The sequence below is a fragment of the Mugil cephalus genome, chromosome 13 (genome assembly GCF_022458985.1).
Source record: "Mugil cephalus isolate CIBA_MC_2020 chromosome 13, CIBA_Mcephalus_1.1, whole genome shotgun sequence".
NCBI lineage: Eukaryota > Metazoa > Chordata > Actinopteri > Mugiliformes > Mugilidae > Mugil > Mugil cephalus.
The window spans coordinates 24281349-24302669 of NC_061782.1; the positions used below are offsets into that span (position 1 = coordinate 24281349).

At 40.7% G+C, this 21321-nt stretch overlaps 1 protein-coding gene across 3 annotated transcripts in view; it reads left to right on the forward strand.

Moving 5' to 3' along the window:
- Window positions 1-7388, forward strand: part of gfra1a (gdnf family receptor alpha 1a) — a 90291-nt gene extending 82903 nt beyond the window's left edge. For all 3 annotated transcript variants that reach the window (XM_047603835.1, XM_047603837.1, XM_047603836.1), the window contains 2 exons: window positions 1729-1776; window positions 3705-7388. In XM_047603835.1, coding sequence (XP_047459791.1) covers window positions 1729-1776; window positions 3705-3857 — 201 coding nt within the window. In that variant the 3' untranslated portion in view covers window positions 3858-7388. The remainder of the gene's footprint in view (window positions 1-1728; window positions 1777-3704) is intronic.
- The last annotated feature ends 13933 nt before the right edge of the window (window positions 7389-21321 follow it).

The following is a 21321-nucleotide window of genomic DNA, read 5'->3' on the forward strand; positions in this document are numbered from 1 at the left end:
CTGGCCATATATGGTTGCAACAGCTGGGCTAGCCTTGGTGAAAGAGAGACATGGGGGAGGGGCTTAAAAGTTCTAGACAGTGTTTCATTGGATGCAAAATGAGTCTACACCGCTTAGTGCAGGATGAGTCATCAACACTTTGTAATAGTTTTTCTGGGAAATTAAGGCCACTGAAAACATGAAGCAAAAAATAAAATAATATTATTCAATTCAATTTTCAATTCAGTTTTATATATATAGCGCCAATAACAATACAAATCATCTCAAGACGCATCACAAAAACCAGCCTGCAACCTCCAGAGCAAAAAAAAAAAGTCCCTTTTAACAGGAAGAAAACTTTAGCAGAACCCAGCTCATATGGAGGGACCCATCTGCTGAAGGCCAGCCGGGTAGAAACAGAGAAGATAGAGAGAAAAGAAAAGCAGAAGAAACAAACTTCTGTCATAGATACATACATCAAGATGAAGGAAACATGTAGGATCTAGTAATATAGCACATAGCTGATGATCTGTGAGACAGTTTGTGAGTATAACAGGAATCATGAACATTATAAAACATTAAATTTGTTTGCATGGGGTCGTTCAGCTTCCTGTTCTCTCTAAATTGCTTAAATTCTCTGTGAATTGCTTAAATCTATGCATGTGCATATGAATTTTGCCCCAATCCTCAGTGCTTGTTTTCAGAAATTGTAGACAGGAAGTTGTAGGGAGAAAGAACCGGTGAGGATTCCTGTGTTAAACTGTTAAATTGTAACCTTCACTGTGCCATTGTCTTAACCAAACCTTTGGTTGTGATGGTGCAGAATTTGCTGAAATACTTTGTTCTCCACAAAAAGAGTTAGGGAGAGAGGCAGAGATTCAGTTGGAAGCATTTTGCTCAGCAAGACAAAAACAAAAGAAAAAAAAAACGACTTTTGTTGAACTGCTCCCAGGAGACAGCTGAAGAAACTACTTCAAGCTTTTTTTCTCAGACGTTCACCTATTTTCCACCTGTTCTCTTTTTTTAAATACAGACTTTTCCAGGTTTATTGGTACACGTTTCGGAAACATAATTGAACCTCAGTTAAAGAGGGTTTTGTCCGTCTGTCCTTGTCTGGCAGTGTTTGGGAACATTTAAATGACGCTCCGTAGCATGTTTGGTTGGTTGAATAACACACGCCGTCATTTAAAATACCACTATTTATAGAGAAATCCACAGCAAAGCAGAGCATCCATCACAGAGAAGCCTCTAACTTCCACTTACGCATCCGGAGAGAGTGTGTTTGTGGGGATGGAGTCAAAGATAGTGTGTTTGAGAGAGGGACCCCCGCAAAATTATACATCGGTGTGAGGTGAAATCACAGTCACAGAGTTTGCCTCCTCCTCACTCTTCTTCTTCTTCTCTGAGTGTAAATATCAGAGGCTGTAAAATTTTAACAGGCTCTCAGGGCAAACTCTGTAGCTTTTCCATTTTAGCCTCCAATCTGCTTTTATGGTGCGATCAGAGCACAGAGCTTTCATAAACTGGCGGAGTGGATGTGAGTGTTTGAACACGGTGTGTCTGGGTGTTTCACCTGTCGTGTAAACGCATCGGCGGAATATTTTCAGTCTAATTAGATTGTTGATTGCTCCATCGATTGTTGATCAGAGCTGTATAATTAGTGCTGATTCTCTCTGTCGACTTTCGCACATATTCTCTTGTGGCTGCTTTGCATTGTAGTTTCTAATTCGTTTTGTCTCTCTGTTGCAGGCTCAGAAGCTGAAGTCGAACTCGACTGTTGAAGGCGTCATCTGCGTGGTAAGTGTTTAGTCGTTTTTATTATTAGAGTAAAAATCAATGGGTGTGGTTTGACTCCAAAAAAACAACCAGATCAGAGAGGACTTTGAGTAAGACAGATATGCAATAACAACAACTAGTGTCCACATATTAGTTTGCATGTTATGACAATTTAATCTGCTGTTGAAGTTTTTTTATTTTTTTAAATTAATAAATCTTTCATTGCAGTCATCTTCCTGTTAGCAACTGAGGTTTGAAACCAAAAAAACAACTTTCCCATTTTAAGAAAGTTTTAAGAGCATTTCAAGTCTCTGCAGTCTGATTATTGTGGTGTCAAATGTTTGTGTTAAAGGTTGAAGGTGCTACGTTTAATTCTGGACCTGTAAAATCTTCTGTCGCTGGATAAAATCTTGAACCATTCCACCATTTAATTTAAGAAAACAATTTGATGTAAGGCCTCGAAGCGATCCAATCATCACAAGCTCTAATACGACCTCGCTGCCAGAAGTCTCTCACCCCCCTCTGACTGTGATTGCCACAGCAATGCTTCCGCCCTTCTCTGTAAACTCCCCTTCTTTGTAGTTCCTTTGAGGCTAAAATGGGATCGTTGCTTATCTGGTGGCTTTTAAAGTTCACTATAAATGTCATTGTACAATAATAAGGCACTGTTATGCACTGGACTGACATTTACTAGAGGCAGGGCCAGGTCTGGGGTAGATGACCCAGCCGTTAGCTTGCAGCTTTATTAGCAAGCCAAAGCGTGGCGGTGAAGCTCAGCATGTACACGTAATACGAGATGGCACATGCAGATTCCAGCACATGCAGATGAACTTTCTTTTTTTGCGGCACGGTGGCTCTAAATACATACGTTTTATGTTTTGCTGGGTCACAGCAGAGGAGGTTTTGTCGATGCCGTGTGTAGCGTTACATCAACTCAAATGAGTTAAACAAATTACCAGAATAAAGGCTCTCTGCATTGTAAAGATAAATAGACCCAAACACCTAAAGAACAATGACTTGGCGTCATTTTCTGTTATTGTTGTTCATGTTGATCATCATTAATCAAGCTGTCTGGAAAAAGATCCCAGAATCTGCTGTGGAGAATGTCCAGGTGCACCTGCCACGGCTGATTCATGGGAGTGTCTCAGGCCACAATCTGGACATCCAGACCAGGCAGAACAGTCTCTCAACATTCATATGTTTCAGTGAAGTAGATCAGAGTTACCTTTACATGCTATACAGATTTTAGAAAAGTGCTGGAAAGTTACTGTGGTTATTTTAGAGAGAAAAGCACCGTGGGTACTGGTTTCAGAAATGGATAGACATGAGCCTCCTTCCCATTTAGATGTCAGACGAGGATGTTTTTGGAACGACCACCACTGTTTGATATTAGCCGTTCATAATTTGGTGGGGAAAGCTCCAGCAGACTTCTCTAATGAGTCTAACAGTCTAACTGAAAATAAGAAACCTGCAGGACTGACGTGATTACTACTTTGAAGGTAACTGGATAACTTGGGTCCCAGGTGAAAAGTAGGCATTGGCACTCAGCCATTAATGTCTAAAGGCCCCAGTCTCAAGGTGCAAGCTTTTTTGAGGACAGATAGTCAAACATTGTTGCAAATTGATTGCAGATCATATCTCAGTCCACTGTTCGGAGAAGGATTTTCCAATTTGACACAGATGCTTCCTTTACTCCTCTTTCCAAACATCTGTCTTCTCTGGCTAAACTGGGGACGTTGTTGTCCTCAAAGGAGTGTCCTCTAACCTTCAGGTGTAGGTGGATAGATGAATCTTGGCTGGGAGAGTTGTCTGTTTTGTCTTTATCCACGTTAATGGGTTGTCTTGTGTGTAAAATCTGCCTAAACTCCATTGCTCTGTTTTATTTTGGGTGTTTGGCCTATTTATTTTTGGTCATACTCATGTCTTCCTGTCGCCTTTCTGTGTCTCAGGACCCTCAGATAGACGATCCAAGTGCGTCCAACGCCATCCTGAGAAACTCAGCGACCTCCAGACGGCCCTCTGGCCTGGCCTCCCTGCTGCCCCCACTGCTCTGGATGTGGTACTGCAGCCTGCCGACGCCCTCCTTGCTGGGCAACTTGTAGCCTCAACGCTTCACAGCAACAAACTAGAACGGACTGACAAACACAGATTTGTATAAAAGAAAAATAAAATACAAGAAATTATATCCTTTCTTTTCAGTAATACCTGTCGTACTTTCATTTTGTCCTGGATTCTATCTCTGTTTTTACTCCTACTTTCACTTTTTTTAATGAATTTTTGGAAAGGTTGTTGTCTTTTTTTTTTCTTTTCTTTTCTTTTCTTTTCTTTTCTTTTTTATAGCATTACAGCCGTATGCTACTACAGTGATCTACTATACATGTTAACTCAGTTTTGGCTCATGCGTTCATGTGGGGTTAGTTAAAAAAAGGGGGGGGGATAAAAGCTTCTCACGAGAGCAGAAATGAGAAAATAGTCGAGGACTACATTCCAATAAACTATGGAAGGTGGTGGTACACGAAAATGTAAATTAACATCCATTTTCAGAGTCGTCCGGTCAGTTTTTACCCACGTCTGTTTGTGTGTTGAGGCTATAGGTGGGATCTTTCGCATAAAAAGTCACAGTCGGTTCAGTGACGGCTACATGTTTATGACTTGGGCAGCCTTTTAGGTGTTATTCAGTCTCCTCTGTGGTCTGTGTATGTTTTGATGATGACGTGATCTGGTACTTGACTTTTATTTTCAGCTGAATGAAAGACAAAAAACAAACAAAAAAAAAACTTTGTGGATGAACGCCAACTTAAAAAGAACTTCTGCGCCCAGGCTCCCTTCACCGTTCACACTGAACACTTGTCGCTGCCGGCAAAAGCACACGTGCAAAGTCCCACAAACACATAATGCACATTTTCACACACTCAGACTAAAACACACACACACACACACACACACACCAGGCTCTCAGCTCCCTCTCTTTCCAGTGTTGCTCAGAGATCACTGGACAGTACGCTGCTGTGGATGGCTGAATCCACTCCGCTCATTAGTGATTGTACATACTCGTAACGGTCCAAGCCATGTTTGGTGTTTCTTTACGGGAGGAGGGAGAAACAAAGAGAGAAACTGCTGAAGTATCACCTGACTGATCTAATATTCTTTTTCTTTTTTAAGTCTCGATGAACTTTACTGCGTTGTGTCCAGGAAAACATGACCTGATGTCAAAACCCTGGCTTATTGTTGCTCAAAGCGTCGTCCTCTGTCAGTTCTTTGTTACGACTTGTTGCCTCAATTGTGAAACTGTCGCAAGGAAACGGACCGTTTGCCAAACAACTCCTACATTAGTCACTATCAAGATTTGTTTTGCGGCTCAGCGTGCGCCGTTTATGGCAAAAGAGGAAGAAAATATAATAAAAGTACTGTTTGGAAGAATTTAGGAAAAAAAGAGTAGGCTCCTCTGTGTAAACGGTAGTGAGATTTATCTGCTGTAATGTCAACATTGGCCGCTAGCTAATTAACAAATGACTGGTTAGAAAAAGCATGTACAAGTGACTCTGCATCACATCTGTAACGTCTGCTAAATAATCCTCATCAGATGGTAATGCAGGTAAACGCACTGCTGATGTTTGTTAAGTTAGAGGCTGGACATTGATAAGACTGGACTCTTGTTTTGCTCTTATATAACATAATATACAGAAACACCAATGTGAGAAAAGAGAAATGTCTTCAAGGACTCATGTAATTTGCATAAGTACCCTCAAACCCAGCAGAGGTCAGGCAGCTCTTATCAGAATGAGCCTGGTAATGGTCTGTTTGGATTTCATTATGGGCCGTTTTTCAACCAATAACAACTGACAGTTGACAAATTTCTGCTGTTTACACAGTTAGGGTAGGAAGTCATGGCTAATAGTTTCATCACCATCTCCATTTTTTTGTTTTCAAAAGATTTTTCTCAGTATTCCCAGTGTGAAGCATTCTTTAGGATTTTAAAGCAGCCATAGTTTGAACTCACTCGTTACCTGGCTTTGTAATGAAGGCCAGGGAAGGAATGCTAACGTTAACAGCTCATGCTACATGCCTGGATTTTTGCTTTGTAAAGGAGTAGAAAAATGACGCCACCCTTCCAACTTCCGATTTGATGCTAGCTGCCTTAACAGACGTTGTTTGACCTGCTGAACCACAGACTGTATATTAAAAAGTCTGTGTGCTAGCCGAGCCTAGTTGCGGTTGATAAGCTGTGACCGAACGGTTGCAAATTGGGACAGGGGTGTAGCAAACAGTCAATTCCTTCTTTTTCTTTTTTCTTTTTTTTAAAGCATTTCTGAACTGTATGTAAACCATGAAACCATTTCATTAGCCTGCTACCAAGGCCTGATGGGGGCATCGTGACCACGTTCTGTTTTCGGGAGTAGGAGAACATCTCTTTACATCTGTTTCTCAGAGGGAGCTATACGGTCTGCAGGAACTCTAAGCTTTGAATTTGACAGACTTCCCTGAGTCACGATTTCGTGGCTCTGTGGCATGTTGAGCAGATTCCTTTCAGCTGTCCAGACACGGCAACACGAGCATTTCTAACTCGCTGCTTAGGTTCACGTAGCCTCTCACAATTAATGTATAGTAGAAGTTAAATGTTATTTACCGAGCATAAACATGGTATATGCACTGTATGTACTTGGCTGAATTGGACAAATAAATGTCTGATGGTATTCTATTTCAGAGCATTGTGAGCTATTTTGACATTCAGATGAGATGAATAAGATGAGTACATTGAATAAGTCAGAATATTGTTTTTTACAACAACTTAAATGTATATTTCTCCCACTATGTACATGATTATTGACTATTATTACATCTGAGAAAGAGGATATCAATGTAACTTTACTGTAGTTAAAAAACGACTGTATTTCCTGAAAGCATATTGTTTTGTACCATAGCCCCATTTATGACATTGCTTAAATATAGTGTTGATTTTTCTTTTTTGGGCTAAGAGTTACACTTATTTTTCTATCTTTTACTAATGTAGTTTTTTGCAGTTTTGATGAGTTGAAGTGAATGAGATGGAACTGCCACAGATTTGGATGGTTCAACTTTTTGTACAACCATTCAGTGACTGTAGTCGTGTTGGTTCTACCGCTAAAGTAGTGACAGCGATGGAAGCTAGAATTCGTTGCACGGTGAAAGACAGAGGAAGTAAATTAATATTTTAAAATGTTTTTGACCGGAGCAGGGAAATGTGAATCTGAATGTGTGCAGTTTGGATGGAAAATTAAGAAGAAATGTTTTAATTTGCTAAATAACAAATGGTGTTTCTCAAAATTGTGTCTTAAAGTAATTTTCTATTTAAGCTTCATGGGCGGTTCAGTGCATTGTTTGAGGGCATCACCTGAGATGAGAAGACCTCAAAAATTAGGTCACTTCTTCCTCAATTAAGCATCCCACTTTTGGACCAAACTAAAAAAGTAAAGCTGGTAAATATGTTCGGTGTCCATCAACATCCCCATCTGTTGCTTAAAAATAACAGAAATGGCTTCTTTGGAGGTGCAGCCTCCTGCGGGCTCGCCGGCATCATTAACTTCTTCTTAGCTTGTGAAAATGTAAAATCTATTGTACAAAAGTTATAATTAAAAACTGTTAAATCACCCAGACTGTTTGTATGTGATGTTATTTCTCCTGAAGAATGATGAAGAGAAGGACGGACCGGTGACAAACAGGATCACAGTTCAGGGTGATCCTGAGAGGACAGTCAATACTGCTGACCTTGGGTTACCAAAGTCAGGCGACAATAAAGTTATCTCAGGTTTCAACTTTTTAGCTCTGGTCAACTGGCACCAATGGGGACAGGGCCACATAAGGATCACTGAGCATTTACCCATAGCTGCATGTGGAGAAACAAAACCAGGAGCTGAAACGGTGCCCAGACATTCAAGAATAACAGTTTTGCTGGAACTAAAGAGAAAATTACTCCTGCTGCTGTAATCCCACTGTGTTTTATTAGTAATGAACAATTTCATCAATAAAGTCTTCAATTACTTTTTGAAGACAAAAGTTTTCTTTCTAATCTCTCACCATGCAACACATTTCTGTGTGTTATTCCTGTTGTTTTCATTGTGTTTTTTTCATTTATATTCTGACCTGATCTGAATAAAATGCACAGTGAGAGCTGAAAATAACGTTTATGTGTAAAAGCACCCTGAAGAACCTCATATCGATCCAAATTGTTGCACAGCCATTATTAATAAAACACTGCAGGAGCAGCAGAAACAGACAAAAGTGGATCTCGCACATAGTTGCTGGATCTGGGTGAATGCGTTCACCACTAAGTAGCCAGCCAATGAAACATTTCGTGATCAATCAATGAATGACAACTTTTCCTGATACCTCATTTTCTAAATAACCAATCAAATATTTGTGCTCTGGCTGTTTGAAAGACTCTTGCTAAAAGCCAATACCATTAAATACATTGAAAATAGTCTAGAAAAAAAAGAATAGTATAAAAACATAAAAAACAATTGTTTTCAGACGTTCAGTCTTCTAGTTTTTCAAATGAAAGTCTCAGGAAAGATTCCTAACACTGAAGTTTATTCTCATCCATTCTGATCACACTGACTGGGACTTTTCTAAACATTACACGTGAACCTGGAATTGATGCCAAATGGCATCTGGTTTATATTGTTTTTCAGTGCCTAAGAGAATAAATACTGTCAGACATCTCTTATAATAAGGATACTCTAATAACATCTAACCCAGTGATAATAGGGCGTAATGTAAAATACTGTGTCACACTATATCATACAATAAAAATAAAATAAATAAAAATTGTGGCAAAAATCTGATTTTATGTTGATTTAAAACGTATTTGATGTAAGTATTTTTAGGGGTAATGTTCTATTTGGTTAATCTGGTTGATTATGGTGGAGAAATACTGATGGAAACTGTACGACCTGAAGAGTATCTGCTCATCTGAAAGAAAATGTTGTGGACTGAATGCAACGCCTTATAAGTTAACTTGTCTTCATGGTTGAAAGATCATTTTATTATTATTATTATACTTCCTTGGCAGCCTGGCATTACCATACCCAGTACTACATATGAGAATATGAGTTTGGTGACACTACATTGGGATTTCATTATGGGGGGTATGTTTGAACTGATATTTCTCTGCATGGAATTTGATAGTCCTACCAACCAGTGTTAACTGTTTGTCCTTTAAGTCTCAGTTTCTTTTGCAACAGTTGCGCCAGCAGAGTCTAAACAGCTCGCTTCTCCAACAGCGGCCATTCTGTTGCAAGCAGAAATCCATCAGTGCTCAGACGACCCTCTGTCCATCACCACATAAAGACCAACCAACTACGCTGGAGTATAATTCCGACTTAAAATGATAATAATAGTAATGATCATAATAATAATAGTAATGTCTTTAGAACATTGAGTTAGCTGCACATAAAGATTATCTTGCACCCAAGAAATCATGGTGATAATTGTCCATCTTCACTTCCATCGTTCTCTCTAGTAAAGGTGGCATTTTCTGTTTGGCTCATGCTCTTCATATGTCCAGCCTGTGCACACATCCAGTGGCAGTGTTGTCATTAAAGCAGGAGACCAAGTAGTGCTCTGATAGCTGGAACACTATCAATTAAAGCCACTCTTCATGAAAGACTTGAAGAGTTAAATAGGCAAACGATGGTCACCCACTTAAGGCTTGGTGTGTCTAAAATGATGATGATCGTCGCTGACACGGAGGGCATCTGCATTGTCCCTGCTATGAATAAAACATAGATGTAAAGCAAAAAATACTGATGGGGAAATGGTCTGACGTGTGCAACCTCATCAAATGTCAGCAAATTACTCTGACATTTGGAGACAGTTTCTTGCCGTCGTTTTTCATTATCTAGGGGCTCCTCCATTAGCCGAACTGCACGTCCTGAGGCCCTGTTAAGGGACTGTACTGTAACCACATTTGGCAAGAATGTAGTTAGTAGAGGAAGTGAACATAAAGGCCACATCACTTGTTGCAAGAGGCTGCACGCAACAAGTGACGAGAAGTGCGCATTCTCATGTTGTTTTTAATAGAGACCCTCTTACTTTTGCATCAGTCTGTAACTGTATCCTTAAAGGCTGTTCAAGGCTACTGACACTGTTCTAACAATGTTTAATTATCTAGATGTTGACCTGTTATTCAAGGTTAAAGTCGTATTTATTGTCACTTCCACAGTGTGTTAATGCAGAACAGATAAGTGTGACATACCATTTCTCCCACTGAGCAACATATAAGACAACACACACACAATAACCACTACACTGTAACAAATGACTGTGAAATGTACAGTTATGTACTGCAGTAAACACAATAACATTACCGTGTTTGAATGCAGTAAATTTCACAGTAAAACCTTGTCCACAAGACAAAAGGATTTTGATAAAGGGTTAATGTAAAGAAAATCACAGTAGCCAGAATAGTACTGTAAATAGTAAAGTAATCTACGTATTTTTACTTTATTGTGTGAATTAGATTAAAAGGTATATATGAACAATGATTATATATATTATATATATATGAACAATGATTATACCCCCCCCCCCTTTAGTCACTGTTACTGCCCTGTCAAGCTTCTGTGTGTAATTGGCCAAGTTCGACGTCTTGCTTAGCCAGAGGGATCTCCTCCCAGACCTGGATTAAAGCATCAGTGAACTCCTGGACTGTCTGTGGTGCAATGTGGTGTTGGTGGATGGATCGATTTGATCCAGGTCTGGGGAACGGGCAGGCCAGTCCATAGCATCAATACCTTCATCAAGCAGGAACTGCTGACACACTCCAGCCACATGAGGCCTAGCATTGTCATGCATCAGAAGGAACCCACGGCCCACAGCATCAGCATATGGTCTCACAGTAGGTCTGAGGATCTCATCCCGGTACCTAATGGCAGTCAGGGTACCTCTGGATAGCACATGGAGGGCTGTATGGCCCTCCAAAGAAATGCCTCCACACACCATTACTGACCCACTGGAAAACCGGTCATGGAGGATGTTACAGGCAGGAGAACGTTCACCAGACTCTGTCACATGTGCTCAGTGGGAACCTGCTCTCATCCATGAAGACAATAGCGAATCTGGCAATCTTGGTGTTCTCTGGCAAATGCCAGTCTCCCTGCATGGTGCTGAGCTGTAAGCACAAGTGCCACTTGTGGACGCCGGGCATTCATACCACCCTCATGGATTCTGTTTCTGACAGTTTGAGCAGAAACATGCACATTAGTGGCCTGCTGGAGGTCATTTTGCAGGGCTCTGGCAGTGCTCCTCCTATTCCTCACGCACAAATAAGGTACGGCCCTGCTGCTGGGTTGTGGCCCTCCACGGGCCCCCTCCATGTCTTCTGGTGTACTGGCCTGTCTCCTGGTATCTCCTCCATGCTCTGGACACTGTGGTGACAGACACAGCAAACCTTCTTGCCACAGCTCGTATTGATGTGCCATCCTGGATGAGCTGCACTACCTGAGCAACTTCTGTGTGTTGTAGGCATCGCCTCATGCTTCCTCTAGGGGCGAGATCCCTGACAAAACACATAAGTGACCAAAACATCAGCCAGAAAGGATGAGAACAGAGAGTGGTCTGTGGTCACCTTCTGCAGAACCACTCCTTTATAGGGGTTGTCTTGCTAATTGTCTCGCACTTACACCTGTTGTCTGTTCCATTTACATGACAGCGGGTGAAACTGATTCACAATCAGTGTTGCTTCCTAACTGGACAAGTTGATTTCACAGAAGTAAAATTGACTTTCTACTTACATTGTGTTGTTTTGTAGTTCCCTTAATTTTTGGGGCTTTTGTATTTTAGAATATGGGTCACTCTGTTATTGATGAGTAATAATAAAACACAGTGAAACATTATTGAAATGTCAGTGTGAATTTACAGTGATCAGCTGTTATCTACTGTTAATAGTACTGTATTGCCAAATACCATAACATTATTAAACAGTGCTCAACTGTTTTTATTTGTACAGTTAATGAACAAGCGCTGTAGAAATAACTTAAATCACAGTATTTAACTGTAACTCTATACTGTTAAAACTACTGAAAGCACAGTATTTAAGTAACTTCACTACACTACCTGTTGTCAGTAAGTTACTGTAAATCTTACGGTAACTATTTTACAGTGTATCACTGCATCTACTGCTCTTATTAACATATTACGATACAGAATAAGAAAAGATCTTATATATACATAAAATATAATTGTCTATAAACACTGTACATTGTTGTTGATATTCAGTCACACCTCAGTGATCAGGGTGGTGGATTTCCATTTGGTAAGAAAGCCCAGGAACCAGTTCCAGAGGGAGGCCCATGAGTTGAGGCAGGCTCAGCTTCCCAATGAGCTGTTGTGGGATCATGGTGTTGAATGATGAACTGAAGTCTATAAACAACATTCCAACTTACCTGTCCTCGAATGCAGAGGTTATCATCTCTGACAGTACCATGTAGCATATTATATAAAATTGTACTGGAAAAAAAAAAATTGGCATCTTCAACATGTTATGTTGTTCAATTTACAATATATGTCAGCGAGTCACAGATGTCTCATGTCGTATGTCTGTTACCTCAATTAGTTGGTCACCTGCCCGATTTATCCCTGTGGAACCCCATCTCCTTTAATAGCCATGTAGGAGACAAAAAAACACTTAAATTGAGTTAACCTGTGACTTCTACTATGAAGACAGATCTTAAAATAGTGTAACACAGTGATCAGTGATCACTCTTTCTTTTTGTATTTGTAGGAAGTGATTGTTGAGTGAAAAATAGTCAAATCCTTTTGGTTCAAGTGAGCACTTCTAGTTTCAGGATTAATTGAGAAAACTGATAGATTATTGAGTACATCTGCATTAAGAAGAACACGCTAAAACATTTTTGGATATGACTTTAAAATGTAATTGTGCCCATGAAAACCCCTTGTGGCATATAAGGGATGTATACAGAGAACAATTTTGTTTCATACTTTCTGTTCTCTAAAGTCTGGACACATTAATAGATGAGGTGCCAGATGTGCTTTCAAAATCAAAAGTTAAATCAACAGACCACGCAGGGATTCGATTTTTTATTTTTTTTAAGGTGGTATTTAATGAAAATATCTAAAACGCTGTCACTTGATTTTTCATGTATTAATTAAAATCTAATGAACATCCAGCTATCCAAGAAACAGTACGATGGAGCTGGAACAGATTTAAACAGCACATGCTCAGGAAGCATTTCCCCCACAGTGAAAAAAGTAGACAACTGTAAAGATGGTTATCAAATAATACGTCCAGCCAGTGTGGGGAATTGGATTTTTTGATAGCAGGCAGCATTTCGCATGCAGAGACTGAGCCTATTAAGAGTCATTAAAGTCCTCTTTTCGTACTGTGGGAAGTGCTGGTGTATGGGAGTGGTGCGAGCTGTGATGAAAGCTGTGCAGTGCAGGCAGGTGCCATGCTAGTTTAATAATAGACTGACGAAGAATAATAAGAAACGGCATGCGCTTGCATGGGCAAATGGCATCACTTTTGGGGTTTATCTCTTTTTAGCTGGTAATTGAGCAAGATCTTTTTTTTTTTTGTCCTGAAATCAAATTAATTGTAACGCTTTCTAGTAAGCCCTTAAGTTCCCTGATTCATTTTTGTATGGACACAAAGAAGGATGCGATTTTATTTTTTTCGAAGGATTTGAGCTGCTGAATGCAGTGTTGGCTTCCAGCTTTTTCTTTGTTGTGGCACTTGTACAACACATCACAGACGGTTCCAGCAGGAATGTTTGCTCTGTTTTATTGATGATAAATCCTCTGTTGGATCTTCGCTTTAATAGATTAATGGCTTAACGTTTTCCCCTGTGGTGTGAATATGTGATTGTGATCACAACTTGAGTTTTAACTGTTGACTAATAACATAGTTTGTAGTGTGGAATTAGTGCATGGCTGCCTGTAAGTGTTCTCAGTCATCCAGGTCATGGTACGTCCAAAAAGCAAGCTGAAACAAGGGCAGCTGGATTGTGCATGTTTCAAGTAGCTTCTTCAGTTCTAAAAGACTGGTGGGGCTTTGCGATTTAAATAGGAACAAGGTACGGTTTTCTTCAACTACAGTGAGGATCTGGTCGCTAACAGACCCCAGTGATGGGCAACACCAAGAAATGTTCCTGTTGAGCCCCAACATCCCCCCAAAGCTCAATATGCTAGATGGATGAAACATTTCATCAACAATAACTGTGAACTTATTGATTAATCTGGCTGATCTCTGAAGAACCCCATCTGCTTAAATAATCATGTTCAGTGACAAAATGTCTCAAATGGAGATGACGTGACTTCTGTCTTAAGTTCCAGCAGGAGTGTACAATTGCCTGGACGCCACATGAAAAATATGCTAGTTTCCTAATTTAAAGGTTTGCTTCCTCCCCAGGAGCAATCTATCTCCTCATACTGATCATGAATGAGGATTTCTCTGTGTAGCATCAACCACCAGAATTTGTATCTGGTGCTTTTACAGTTCTTTGTATGTGTTTTCCTGTTCATATGTCTGTGTATACGATTGCATATGTAGATTTAGAGCAGTTTCCTCTTAAGACGTGTCCTTTCACTTGTTGCTGTACTACTTTAGTCACAGAGGTGCAACAACAGGTGCAGAGCAGCAGGTCTAGGGTGTACACACTGTGTAGGGGGCCTCCATATGGGCTGGCTATTTTGAGTTTGTGCAGCAGCGCAAAGTGCAAAAGAGATGTGATGGTAAATATAGAGCAGAGATAGTGGTGATGAAGAAAAACTCATTCATTTTTTATTCATTGTTCTGAAACAGCTGACAGGAAGACATATCCAGAGCTAGTTTTTACAGTCTTTAATAGTTCATTTGGACATTTAATGAGGTTGACAACTCATAATTGTAATTCATTTAATGATGCAAATGGTTACATACAATTTTGTAACTTCAGTAAGCCAGAAATCTGATATCATTTTTCCTCATAATGGATAGTGTTACGCTCGAGCTGTGCTGCCACAGAAGTATAGTATTTTTGGTGCCTTGGTCAGCTGTCCACTGCTACGTATTTTTAACGTGATGAAAATCTTCCATCATATTTGTTCCTCCTTCTATTGCAGTTAGTGGCACTGGCAAAGTGTGACAGGAGTTGTCCACAAACGAAGCGTTTGAGTCTTTTCCTCATAGATGGCTTCCTTTGCTCCTCTATCTGAAAGAGGAACGTCCCTATCTAAATAGGACTGGGACATCATTTATCAACCACATATAGCGTAGTCTTAACATCTGTCCCCAAAACTTTTAACGCCTTTTCACATCTTAAGTCTGGGGTACCTGGACACTAGTGGGTCTTTAGAGAACCACCTGGGCTAATCTGAACAACATCCCCTGATTTCAGATGAGTAACGGGTCAGTGTAGTTCAAGTGGGCCGTTGCTTGTTGCCCAACTAGTCCTGGAGAACTACAGAAGATCCTTGGATTAGTGGTAAACTAAACAATGAAGTCACCTTTGTTTCAGCTTTTGTGGATAAACCAAGGCCTGAGTGATAATGAGAATCTTCACAGACATAATGCCAGAAGTTGCTTTGGATGGGATTGTCGGGATAATCACCTCCATAAAAACAATAATTTATATTCACAGTTTGATTCTCATGAGGGAGAAGTTATTAGTTGCGCCATTTCCCCCTTCATTTTGGCCGTACTCTCTCTCTCTGTCTGTGGGGGGACATTCTGGAGATTTGTGATCCAATAAACACTTTGACTTGAGCGTCGAGGATTCTGAAGACAGGTGATAGATATAAATAAAAACCACAACAAACCTGAGCCAGACTTGTCGTTAGAATTGACCTGCAGTCCGCCTGCTCTCATAACAAGCCCCCTACTAGTAATATATTTATTTATATTGATGCTGAAGCTCCATTCATTAACAGACAGTTTATAAGAGGAGGAGTCATAAAACTTAACATGAACACACTAAGTCTCCTGACACCAGCGTGAATTACCATCTATTAATGCATCATCAGGGAATAACTGTGCAACACGCTCAACTCCTGTGTGGCCAATTCATGTCACCGTGACAAATAGGTTATGAATACTAATAGATATGCTTGGCGTAATCATCTTTTCTTCTTTATAATCATAGTTCAATTAGGCAGGTTGTTTACAGCTCTAATGACGTGTGTCTTTAAAGTTCTGCCGTAAGGAAGAGACAGAAATGAAATGTTTGCTGAAAGACCAATTACAAGATAAATACCAGGGAAATGTAATTATCAGAAATATTGATTATAGGGTGTTTGTAGAAGAAGCCTGGTTTGTTGTGTAGTTATCTTACTTCTTCACTTCAACAGAGTCTCCTAGTACTGTCTGAATTCCCTGACTAATGCTAGATTTTGTCAGTCAGTTAAACAAAAATAACTAACCAGTTTCTGGTTGATGAATGAGCCTCAGTTACAGCACTATTTTAGATGCCATAAAATTGAGGCGGAGGATACAACCAAGGAATACAGAATACCATCTCTGAACGCACAACACGTCCAACCTTGAAGAAGATGGGCTACATCAGCAGAAGACCACACCGGGTGTCACTCCTGTCAGCTAAGAACAAGAAACTGAGAACACTGAGTCTTGATTTTAGCTGTGACAATCGGATGACAGGATCAGAATTTGATGTAAACAACATGAAAGCATGGATCCATCCTGCCTTGTATCCATGGTTCAGGCTGCTGGTGGTGGTGTAATGATGTGGTATATTTTCTTGGCACACTTTGGGCCCTTAGTACAAACTGAGCATGGTTTAAATACCATAGTCTACCTGAGTATTGTTGCTGACCATGTCCATCCCTTTATGACCACATTGTACCATCTTCTGACGGCTACTTCCAGCAGGATAATGCACCATGTCACAAAGCTCATACCATCTCAAACTGCTTTCTTGAACATAACAATGAGTTCACTGTACTCCAATGGCCTCCACAGTCACCAGATCTCAATCCGATAGACCATCACCTTTGGGATGTGGTGGAACAGGAGATTGTCATCATAGACATGCAGCCGACTAATCTGCAGCAACTGTGTGATGCTGTCATGTTAATATGGACCAAAATCTCTGAGGAATGTTTCCAACCTTGTTGAAAGAATGACACCAAGAATTAAGGTAGTTCTGAAGGCAAAAGGGGGTCCAACCTTTTACTAGCAACGTGTACCTAATAAAGTGGCCGGTGAGTGTATATCACTCTGCATAAACGTGCTTTCAGGAACAGAAAGGCTTTCATAAACGTTATTAAGTGAGTTATATAAAATCCATTACAGAGCAACGACACAATACAGGAGGTATAAATATATTGAACATAAGGGAACAAAGACTTTTTTCCTGAATGGAAAAATGTCCGTGATAAAGCAGGAAGCTGGTCACCTTGACCCTCCTACATGACGACTGTGGAAACTGCGCACAAATAAAGCTGATGTAGTGCATCAACAACTTCACTCCTTCTTTCATCCTTTGCATCTTTGCACTTCGTGTCCCTGGAGGAAAAAAATAGCAGCTCTCTTTGTTAGCGCAGAAGGCCACTTATGAGGGAGCAGTGCATGCTGGGTAGAGGACGACGGAGACAGGGGCAACATTCTTCCCAGCGTCACTGAGGCTGACTGACTGACTGACTGACTGCTTGGTGGTTTGGTTGGTTGTGTATGTGTGTGGAGGGGAGTCAGAGGACAGCTGTGTGCTTTGTAATCCTGTGTCAACCCCCCCATACTCCCCCTGTGTCAACCCCCCCATTCTCCCCCTCACTATCCCTTCTGGCTGACTCGGTCACTCGTTCTGAGATAGTGGGCCAAATAACCCGCCGCAATTGGCCCGTAATGGCATAAAGATTGAGGTCTGGATAGGGCATCAATCACACGGACGTGACTCAGCTGACCCTGAGTCCTCAACAAGAGGGGGCGAACGAGAAGGGCGGGACACCAAGGGGTGTGAGAGAGTGGAGGCTGATCTTATAAAGGGAGATAGGATGGATAGGGTGGAGAAAAGATGTCTGAGAATCCAGTGAAATTTGTTTTACAACTGAACTGAACTGAACTGAAGAGTAAAGAGAGTAAAGATTACAGTCAGGTTAGGCAGTTCCTTGAAATGGTTGGAAGGGTTGGTGGGAAAGCTCTTTGAAAGACACAAACATGAGTTCATATCTTTTTCTGTCTGGACGAGGCTCAGACACGGTCACAGGTGATATGTCATTTTACTAGTTAACTAATGTGTCTGAAATTTAAGCCTTGAACTTACCAAATTCTTCATCTCCGACTTGTTCATTCTCAGCAGAACGACATCTGGTTTGGTTTTGAAGTCAAGGCTTTATTTTGTTGCATACGTAAATGAGAGAAGAGTTTTGAGAAGCTAATGTAACAATGCTCACTGACTTCAGATAAAGAGGGACATCAGCCATAACTTAACAGTTAAAAGGAGTTTTGAAGCTTAGTGTTGTGTCTCTGACCGTCTCCATTTTGTCAGAGCAAAGAAGTGGAGCATGAGTGGAGCTCAGGCAGGTGACGCTTAGCCAGCATCTTCATCTCACCTGCCATCAGGCTGTACAACACCAATAACTCAGACCTGAGACTGGACTTTTTCTTTCTTTCCTTCTTTCTTTCTTTCTTTTTTTTTTTTTTTTTTTTTACAGTGATGTTTTGCACAAATAAATCTGCTTTTTTTTGCACCACCTTATATTGCACAAACTACTACCTCACCGTCTACATTTTATAATCTTAGCAATTACCAATTTTAGCAATTTTAACTACCATTCCACACTGTATAGAGGGTATGCATTGATGCCACTGCTGCCTGGGGGTGCAATGTATCAGTGAATAAGATGAGACTGGGAAAAATGTGGATTATCACATCAAATTAAAGACAACTGGACTCAACAATGATCCATATGAACTAGTATGGATTTGACTTAAATTTCAGTTAGTTCAAGTTAGTTTTAGGTCATATCATTATGATAAATGTAGCTAAATAAAAGATGCTAACGCTAAGAGCTTTACTGAGAAGTAACGTTAGCCATAAAATACTGTAGTGTCTGAACTGAAATAGTTACTGTCGGCCGTCATCCACAGACTCATCTGACAGCCCTCCAGAACATAACTTAAGAAGTAACTTAAGGTATGACTTCATCAAAACCTGACACTTACGTGACACTAAACGTGAACCACAACACCAGGTTTCTGTGCCTGGACTCCAGTTTGTAATGCAGTGATCCATTTACTTCTCCTTTCTTTGGGAGATATCTGTAAAAATATATCTATGACTGCTTTTCAAATCTGTTTGTACAATGAATCGCACAACAGCTCCTTTTTTAAAATTAATTTTACATTTTAGATGCTACTAAAGCCTTTGATTCAAACTAATGCTAATAAAATCCACGTATATTCGTTTAAATTTGTTACTGATTTTTTTTGTATATATTAACAACAACAAATCAAGAAAATCATTTAATAGTCATGAATGGAGAAACTGGTTAAAGAGATCTTAATTACTATATCCAGCTGTATCTTATTTCTGCTGTAAAGTTGGACATTTAAACACAAGTTTTTGGTGGTCATTTGAGAAATTTCAGTTGTTGGGATCTCAGCCTGGTAGATGCAACTGTGCAGCTTGGAAGGTTTGCATGTATATCATCCTTGAGTGAAACTTGAACGCTGAGCCAGTGGAGGGTCTGTGTATGACTGTGAATCTAGCACGTTAAGTTAGGGAACAGATTGTGAGGTTAAACTGAGGCTCTGCTGGAACACTTGACATTCAGCTCTTGCACTGATCCTGCACACTTTATTGAATAGAACGTATCCACATGTAAATACAAGCTATGGACAATTGAGTCGGTGTTTTCTCACATGATGATGTGATGTGTCAGGTTCTTTGTATCAATTTTCTACTAAAGAGTAATGAGAGATCAAACAGATGTTAAGGGTTTACCAAGGCATTCCCTTGTGATGTAGCTTCAGTCCAACATTAGAATGCCAATAATCTGACATGACAGGTTGTTTTTTTCTTCTTCTTACCTACTTTGTATGTTGGGCTTGTTTCGTGTGCTTAGGTATTGAGCGTTACTCTGAAAAAACGAAGACCTCCCTTTGATCCTCAGCACTGGTTTAAAACCATGTAACGTTGGGATAAAAGGGAAAGTGCACCACTTCCTGCTGTCTCTGACGTGCAGGTTTTGAGCAGATTGAAGATGCCAGCAGCCCACTTAATGCTAAATACTGCAGTCTTTTCTCTTAAGGTAACGAAAAAAAAAAAAAAAAAACATAATAGAGTGAGCTGAGAGCGTAAAAAAGAGCACTTATCCTCCCGGTCACTAATGGTGGTGACAGCAGCAGCGTTGACCCCATGTAATGTTCACAGACCTTTCAAGCTCCAAACTAGATGTTTAAAGAAAGAAAAAATAAGAAGCAGACTAACAGCCTGTGAAAAAAAGATTTAATTCATGAAGATTTATGAGAAATATCCAATCAAGTCTCAGTGAGCAGCATCAGACTCAGGCACCTTTAGGCAAAATAGGGCACATGTAAATGATTACTGACGTGAAAGCATTGTTTACCCAGCTTTTTGTTTACCTGCGCTGACTGTGAAGGATTTTAAAAATGCCTCCAGTCAGCAGAGAGCAGCCGCCACTCCAAAGACTGTACGCTGCTGTTTTCTTCTGTTTCCACATTCACATACGAGTGTCTAATTCTGAAGATGTTGGGATCACATCCACAATCCATCCTCCCGCTGTTCGCCGACCGAGGACATAATCCACGGTCTGTCTGGATTTATTTTATGCTTCTCTCACTAGTAAAGCTGGGAACCTGGCTGTGTGTGTGTTTGTTCTTCGCTTGCCTCGACCATCGTTCATCCCGTCTGCTTCACACTTGTCAGGTGTGTCCCCGGAGATGCGGGTGAATGTATTGTTGACTTGTTTGGATTAGCGGCTGTCGGATTTCGTCTGAGAGGTGTTTTCTATTTTGCTTTCACAGGGAAGCGACTGCATGTGGCCTCAGGCTGGTTGGAGGGGCCTCCCCGGGGCTGCAGATCTTTACAGGAACTTGTGAATAGCTCAGCTGCCACGATTGAAACTCCCAACGCAACTTGCATTTTGCAGGGACATCTTAGTAGGAACCCTCTCTTAAAGGGCTCCATCCAGTGGGTGTGGGAAGTGTTCTTGTCATATATGACACCAGGGCATAACCACTTACTATGACTTATATCCAGCTAAATATTTGTCCACTGTTTCCCTGCCAATAATACCCTTACCCCTGTGCTTTACGCTTGATATCCCTTCACTTGTTCAGTAGTTGGTTGTTTTTTTCCGGCTGTGATCAAATTCAGAACGGCCCGGTGTGCTGTTGTTTCGGACTGGTCTGTGCCTCGGGCTTCTGCAGCAGTGGTCAAGCCCTGGCAACGCCTCGTGTTATTATGTCATGGATGATTTCTGAGCAAGCCCATGGTTCACTGCTCAGCGACCTGTCACGGCAGCTGCATTGCTCAGGATGGACGACGTTGAGTTATTTGGATGAGCGGTTCTGGAGAAAGCTACAAGCCCAGATTACCCCTGTTAGAACGGGCG